Source organism: Vicia villosa, linkage group LG2 (genome assembly GCF_029867415.1).
Source record: "Vicia villosa cultivar HV-30 ecotype Madison, WI linkage group LG2, Vvil1.0, whole genome shotgun sequence".
NCBI classification, from domain to species: Eukaryota; Viridiplantae; Streptophyta; class Magnoliopsida; order Fabales; family Fabaceae; genus Vicia; species Vicia villosa.
Genome location: NC_081181.1, coordinates 44600040 through 44608484, shown reverse-complemented (window position 1 = coordinate 44608484; position 8445 = coordinate 44600040). Strand labels below are relative to the sequence as shown.

General features: G+C 29.0%; 1 protein-coding gene across 2 annotated transcripts; it reads left to right on the top strand.

The window, feature by feature from the left end:
• The first annotated feature begins 3136 nt into the window (after positions 1-3136).
• LOC131650322 (O-fucosyltransferase 39) lies at positions 3137-7407 on the top strand. Of its 2 annotated transcripts, none has more exons than XM_058920034.1 (10): positions 3137-3425; positions 4539-4601; positions 4722-4803; positions 4927-5000; positions 5093-5181; positions 5280-5483; positions 5600-5870; positions 6009-6236; positions 6344-6541; positions 6937-7407. In XM_058920034.1, exons 1-10 carry the CDS (start codon positions 3333-3335, stop codon positions 7144-7146), a joined length of 1512 nt encoding a protein of 503 aa, XP_058776017.1. In that variant the 5' UTR covers positions 3137-3332; the 3' UTR covers positions 7147-7407. The 2 variants fall into 2 exon arrangements, with proteins under 2 accessions (XP_058776017.1, XP_058776018.1); XM_058920035.1 differs by having other exon boundaries at positions 3140-3425; positions 4930-5000.
• The last annotated feature ends 1038 nt before the right edge of the window (positions 7408-8445 follow it).

Sequence of the window (8445 nt, the reverse complement as noted above, 5' to 3'; positions counted from 1 at the left end):
AAATAGCTTATGTACAACATAATCTCCTTTCACAGAACTAGTATTATTTAGTTTAAACTTCTTAAACAAATAATATTACAATTCTTATGACTAGAAAAATATTTGTCAATTCACGTGGGTGATGGTACGTAGTTGATTATCATGTGATTGTAAATATTAGTTTTAAAATGTTAAAAAATTATTATAGTATATCATAAAAAAAATTAATGACATTATTTAAATATAATATTTTATCATCCACTAATTTAAAACAAAATATATGCATACATATTAAAATTTTATTTATTCAGAAACAATATCACATACTATGTTAAAATAATATGTAAGATAAGATGATCTGCATCATTCGATGAATAATTAACTCACGTGTCGAGGACAATAGCTTATTAAAAATGAAATTTTCACTAAAAGATTTTATTTATAATACTTAATTATGATTTTTAATTTTATTATGTACTTGTATAACCAAATAATTATAAAAGATAAGTATATGAATTCTTTTATCTATACCAACAAATAATAAAGACATTACTTTTACTCTGTGCAAATTTTACTATCTGATTTTTTTAATCGTGTTAAAAATGTATATTATTATTTTTATAAGATATAAATTATTATATTATTGTTAATATTTTCATAAAAATATAATTAATGTAAAAAAAATTAACATTAATATATTATAAAAATATTTTTCAAAATTATATTAATTATCAATATTAATTTAGTAAAAGACATTAATTATCATGCAATGTTAGTGTAAATTCTTTACACAGTCAATGCATCACAACCATTTACAAATATTATTTTATAAATAATTAAAATAAAAGTTAAATTTCAATAAGTATTTATAATGGTCACAATTTATTGACGGTGTAAAATTACTTTAAATTGTTATTGCATACCAATTAAATTTTTAATAAAATATATTTTCCTTTTGTAAATAGAATTTAATGGATATGCCTGACAGTGTAAAATAGTTTTACACTGTCATCCAATAGAAAACAAGCAATCTGCCATGTCATTAAAACTTATTTAAAATAAAAGTGTGGTATAATTGAATACATGGTTGTGATTGGTTGAAAGTGTAAAATTATTCTACATTGTTAGTGCATTATCTATTTTATATTGCGAATATAGATGTCTAATATTATATTAATTCATCTTATAGAATAAAAGTAAAAGTGTTATATATAAAATATTATCACTAAAAAAATCAACTTTATTTAATTATTAAAATAATCTTTAAATTTACGAACGATCGATATTCAACAACAAAGATATATTAAACTAAACCACATAAATATAAGTGAGATTCAACTCATATAATCACTAACTTGAGAGACACTTCAGTCTTTGTATGAAAAGAAGCATATGTCGGCACTATCTATCAGATATTATATTAAGGAATTTTGTAATACACTCTAATTAGTGAAAAAATATCCGAATTCCTCTGTATTATAATCTTCTAACTATTCCAAAACATCTCAGTTTATAAATCTCTATTATATACTAAAATATCCCAATTATTAAATCCATATCAAGTTAAAAAAGAAGTGAAATCTAGTGGTCATTAAAATTCAACTACTAACCAATCATCCAATGGCACCATCTACATAACTACAGAAACAGTGGCTATTCATTGCAAAAGGTTAGATTCTCATTCTTGGTTGTTGAACGTAGAAAGATATTGCTCAATTTACCATCTTTCATGTGTCGGTGGTCACACAAAACAACAAACTAAAGGTGATGTCGTTGTAAACTCGTGAGTGAGTGATTAAAAAAAAAAGCACTTCCACATTCACACCAACACTACTATATGCCAACGGTCTAATCCACCACCACCCCTAACCTAAATACAAAATGCTCCACCTTTCAACACCTGTGACCCTCTTCATCATTCTCATTTTTCACAATTTTCATCATAATAAAAATTAGATATTTTTCTCGCGCAAATTAAAATTAGTAAATACCACATTTTTATAATTATTTTTTTTTTAGATTTATTAAATAAGAAAACATATCATATGAGAATGACATTTTTATGTGAGAATATGAGAATAAATCTGAACTATTAGATTTTAAAATAAATGGTGAAGATTATGTGTGAATCTTTTTTCTCTCTCCTCACTTATTAAATAAAAGATGAAGAAAGACAAAAAAAAATACATAATCTCTACCATTTATTTTAAAATCTAATAGTTCAAATTCATTCTTATATTCTTATATCAGATACATTTATTATTTAACGAATAAAAAAATAAAAAATATCTTTTATATAAAAGAAGTTAGTATTGCATGGTTTTATTTTTGTCGAAAGATTAGTCCGATAGTTACACACAGATGATAATTATTTATAGGGCAATGCTAACCAGTGCCCCCGGGGCACTGGTTAAGGATCATTAATTACGTGATAGATTCATTAATATTTTTAAAAAGAGAGTTTATTAATAGTGTTATTTAAGAAAAAAAAATTGAAAATTTTAAAACCATAAAGAAAAAATATAAGACGTTACAATTTTTTTCATTTTCATTTATTACCTATTATTGTTTTTTCATATTTCATTTTCAATAGCAACTACTTTTTAATTTAATGTTTTTTTCTTAAATTTATCAAAACATTTAAATATTTAAATTGAATATAAAAATTTTTTATTAAAAAATTCAATATTTTATTGTTAATTTTTAAAGAATTTTTAATATTTTTTTAGTTTATTTTGTTTATAATAAATCATGTTCTTGTATTAAAATGATAATAACATTGAAATGAAGTTATGAAATTCAAATTCCGAATTTTATTTGGTTCAAGCATATAAATTACGTAGTAAATAAAAGAGAGAGTGAATAAGTTAATTTAGTAATTAAATATATGTAATTTTCATTTATTACAAAAAGAATAAAACTTGATTAATTGTCATTTATTACTTCTTATCACTTCTTATCCAGTGCCCCCGGGGCACTGGTTAGCAGGACCCTTATTTATAAAAAAAATTAAATATATGGTGTTTATTTATTTAAGTGGGGTCAAATATTATAAAGACGCAAACCTTCCCTCATTATTCAATTCGGTGACTAAAGCCAGGTGTCCCATGTGAATTCTCTACACAAAATTTACTTTCACAAAAAAATTAAATAATAAATCTTTCAGCCATAAAGCTCCAAAGAAAATACTATATATATAAAAAAACATGATTAAATTCATGATGTGATTCTCTTCTTCTCCTTCATCTTCATCTTCTTCTTCTACATTACTTCATTCACATTCCAAAAACTTCTTCTGAAGGGTCAAAACGGTCATTTTCTAGATCCGTCGTTAAGCTCCACTTTCCATCACCATGGAGCTTGGCTTCCATTGCAAAACACTTGTTGTTTCTCTTTCCGTTTTGATTCTCTTCTCCACTTTTAGTGCCTCTTCTTCTATTTACTCCGTGAGTTTTTTCTTCTTTGTATAATTTATTTATTTATTTATTATTTTTTAGTTTTTCTAATTTTGGCGGAACACTGATTTTACCGTTATGGTTTTTTTTTCATTTTCAGTAATTGTTTTTTTTTCTTGTAGTACTATTTTATTTTACGTGTGTTTGTTTGATTGATTTTTTGTGATATTGAAAGTTCAGCTTTGTGTATTTTATTTTTATCTGTTTTTTTTAGTCGGTTTTATTTTATTATCAGAAAATCTACTCAGTTGCGTGTTGAAGTTTTTTTTAGGAAAATTTAGAAACTGAAATTGAAAGAAACTATAGGGGTTTGGGTTTTTTTATTGTTGTAGAAGAAATTATGGATTTTATTTGTGATGGTGAATATATTGAATTTGACAGCTTGAAAATAATATGCACATAAAGGTTTTATGAATTTGATTGTGTTTGCTGGGTTAGATAAATTTGTGCAATTAATTTAACAGATTATTAATTGTGGATCACATGGTTCTTCATGATACACTTTTACTCATTTTGGTGTGGTGGGTGAGATTTATTGTTGTTACTTGTTTATAATTAAGAAGATTTGGTAAAGTATAACTTTCAATTTGAATTATAGAGATGGGAGGTTTGTTATGATAATGAATATATTTCATAAGGGTTTGTTTGGTTGGATTATGGTCCTTGTATGGGAATCAATATTGCGTTTTATTCTCATGGTCCTTGCTTGCTTGCCTTGTGAAAGTCACTTGATTCCTATTTTTTATGACAATTTAATTAAGTGCTTATCATATAAGTGTTTATATGTGGCTTTTTTTTTTAACAAGAGATAAATCAAAGGAAAACTATTTTATAAGCTATAGCATGCTTTCATAAGCTACCTTAGAAAATTTATGAAAATGTCATAAGTTGTTTCTGTAAGTTGTTCCAAACCGAGGACTTAGCATAGTAGATAAGCTCAAATAAGTCGATCTAAACAAGCTTAATGTCTATTAGAACCCAGTAAATCATCGTGTTCATTATGTTTGTGCAGTTTAGTTCCTAGTTTTATTTATAGTGTATTGATGCCTTGTTATGTTTTAAGTTTATTTGCATGTCTTATAACTTGGGACTTGTTTTATGTAGGAATTGAATCCTATAAAACCGAGACATTCACGCCTTCTCAAGAGCGCTGTGCAACGTGAAACTGTAAGAGTTAATTGAGCAACAAAGGCTTTCTATAAATGTTTTTTTTTTTAGTTTGTGTTAGCAGTGAATGTTCGTTTTATTATGTTTGATAGTTTTTTTTTTCTTTTTTTCCATGTGAAGCCGACATCGCAGCTTTCTGAAATATGGACGCCTCTGGAAAACCAAGGTTGGAAACCTTGCAATGAAGTGAGAAACAAGCCAAGTGAGTGAAAGCGATATCATAATATCATTTTCGTTATTTTATTTTTTATCTTTTAGAAAACATTATGTTTGGTAATGTACATTGCTTAATCTAATCTTTTTGTGACTGGAACTTGAATTGAAGCAGCATTACCGGAGAAGTCTGAAGGATACATCCAGGTATTTCTTGATGGAGGTCTGAACCAGCAAAGGATGGGGGTATGTATTTAAAAGCCTTTCAATTAGATCTAACTTTTCTTTCGTATGCAAAAGATTTATAATTTGTATTCGGTATATAATTCTTTTTTTAGATATGTGATGCAGTTGCTGTTGCCAAGATACTGAATGCAACTCTTGTGATCCCATACCTTGAATTAAATCCTGTATGGAAGGATTCAAGGTAATGCAGAAACTAAAATAACAATTTGTTGTTTTTTCGGTTCCGTAAATTGTGTGCGATGTAATGTACTAATCGAGGTTGCTTATGCTCCTCTGCAGCTCATTCGAGGATATATTTGACGTGGATCATTTCATCGATGTATTGAAGGATGATGTTACTATTGTTAAAGAGCTTCCTGAAGAGTACTCATGGAGTTCAAGGGAGTACTATGCGTTGGCTATTAGAGATACCAGAATCAAGGCTGCACCCGTTCATGCAACAGCCAATTGGTATCTGGAGAATGTTTTGCCTGTCCTACAAAGGTTCGTCGTTAGATATTTTTATTCACAATTGCAATTGCAATTACAATTGTTTTGAAGATTTTCTAATTCTATGCAATATGATCTTCTAACATCTTGGTGTGTTTTGTTTAATGCAGTTTTGGTATTGCTGCAATTTCTCCATTTTCTCACCGCCTGACTTTTGACAACTTGCCTATGGATATCCAACACCTGCGCTGTAAAGTCAACTTTCAAGCTTTAGTATTTGTTCCCCATATCAGAACACTTGGAGATGCCCTTATCAGTCGCCTTCGCAATCCTCAGCACTCTACTGAAGAAATGGGCTCCAATTACCTTCAAGAGGTCACAGATGCAGATGATAATAAAAATGCAGGGAAATTCGTTGTTCTGCACCTCCGATTTGATAAGGTATTTATGCTGGTGGGGTTATTTGCTTCATCTATTCGTATTTAATTTTCCTTTCGTTTGTTCAATATTCACTCTCCACTCTTTAGTTACGTCCATCTAGCAGTTAATTGAGTAAGTTTATATAATTTTGTATATTAGGATATGGCTGCCCATTCAGCCTGTGATTTTGGTGGTGGAAAAGCTGAAAAATTGGCCCTTGCAAAGTATAGACAGGTTATTTGGCAGGGAAGGGTTCTTAATTCCCAATTCACTGATGAAGAGTTAAGGAGTCAGGGCCGATGCCCAATGACTCCCGAAGAAGTTGGATTGTTGCTAGCAGCTTTGGGATTCGACAACAGCACTCGTTTATATCTTGCCTCTCACAAGGTTTAATCATGTTACTCACTTTGACACATTGGAGATCCATTAATTTTAATTAGTGCTTGTTTTAAAATGATTATATTTTTTCTAAAATGTCTTCTTCTCTTTTCCAGGTCTATGGTGGAGGAGCCAGGATTGCTACTTTGAAGCAATTGTTTCCTCTGATGGAAGATAAAAAGAGCCTTACTTCGCCTTTTGAGCGTACTCAGATAAAGGGAAAAGCTTCTCTATTAGCCGCACTTGACTACTACATTAGTATCCATAGTGACATCTTCATTTCTGCTTCCCCGGGGAATATGCATAATGCGTTGGTGAGTTTTTCCCCTAGATATTTATTACCTTTACCTTATAGATGACAGACTACACTGCATTGTCAATGTAAGTGAGTAACTATTCTAGAATAATAATGACTTAACCATGTTGAGGACAGTGAATTTTGAATGTTCATATTTATTATGAGATGCTTTTGGTCAGGCAAAGAGAATTCCTATCATCTAAGGACTTTTATGAGTTTCTCATTTAATAATGTCTTTAAATATAGGACCAGGGTAGTAAATTTTTGTATCAAGTGTGATTTTCACCATTTAGACAATGGTCCCTATACTAAGGGACAGGGGGTAGTGGCATATATTTATGAAGCAGAACAAGGTTGTTGAAAGAGTTGAATATAATTTATAAATGACAATGAATGCTTTGTTGATGATAGGTTGGACACAGGACTTACTTGAACTTAAAGACTATAAGGCCAAACATGGCATTGATGGGTCAACTGTTCTTGAATAAATCGATGGAGTGGTCAGAGTTTGAGCATGCAGTGGTTGAAGGTCATGAAAATAGACAAGGTCAACTCAGGGTTAGAAGGCCTAAACAATCCATTTACACATACCCTGTTCCTGATTGCATGTGCCAAGCTTAATAGATTGCTGTCAGATTAGTAGCCTCTATATTTTATGATTCAGTCTTATTATTTGAGATTTGAATCTGGTTAATAAAAGCATTATCACTAGCTTATTCATGAGGGTTTGTCTATGATGCTCTTGGTAAGAGTGCTTGATATAATAGTATAGTAGTAGCCAGTAGGTGTCTTGTGTGTGAGAGATGTATGTATGAGATGATGGCATTCTTAGCAGGAGCAATATTATTTATAATTCAATAACATGAGTCATTTTGTTGTTTATCCTTTCATTCCTAAGTTTTTTGTGTGCATGAATTGCGTTATACGGTAGTTTTCATAAGAGTATGTGTCACAAAAAAGAAAATATAATTATTAAACATTCTAAAAAATTAAAACCGTGTATCTTTGACGGTGTAAGTGTCACATTTAGTGTGTGAAAATAATATTTCTCAAAGTAAAAAATAGATTTTTCATTATCATATTGCACAACTTGAGGCAAAAACAATAAATTCATATTACATTTTGGTTTATATTTTATGCAAGAGAAATCAAATAAATTTTAAAGACCCGGTGAAACATATAAATTATTTGTTTGTTATATATTGTTACCCCGTCATAAATTATAAATCACTTTAGAAAAAAATTGTCATAAATTATAAATCACTTTTACAAATAATAATGCAACATTGATAATTTTTTTTTTATATATACTCTAACGATTATTACTATTTCCTATTTCAATACAACCCTCCATTACTATTTTCTTCTTTAATTCTTTAATTTTCTCTTTTTATGAAGGATAATATTGTTGTCATAATTTCTCTTTCCCATGCAATATTAATTAAAATTCCGTGAAATGTCCAAAACATTTTATAATTTGAGACATTTTATAATTTATAATTTTGGACGGGAGGAGTATATTTGTTCTTCAAATTAGTCTCATTGTTTTTAACCATGGCATCTCATGCTATATTTGAAAAATTATCTTTATCCCGTTAAATCAACTCGGTTGATAGCTGTACAGGGACATCAGATGAAATATGTAAGTTCGAATCTATGACATCTCACTTGTTCATGTTCATCTTTAAAGGATGACTCCAACAGACTATTTGAAAAGCAAAAAAATTAGTCATCTCTTGTATAATGCCATATACAAGCCATATAATAAGAAACACAAGAGAATGATTATATTTCATGACATGCCAGTGTCATGTTACTAAAGAAACAAGGCAAGAACCAAACTTATTTTTCTAGTAATAAAAATCCATGACGGTCTATTGACAGTATAGTAGAATCATAAATGAATTGCTGAAACAACAA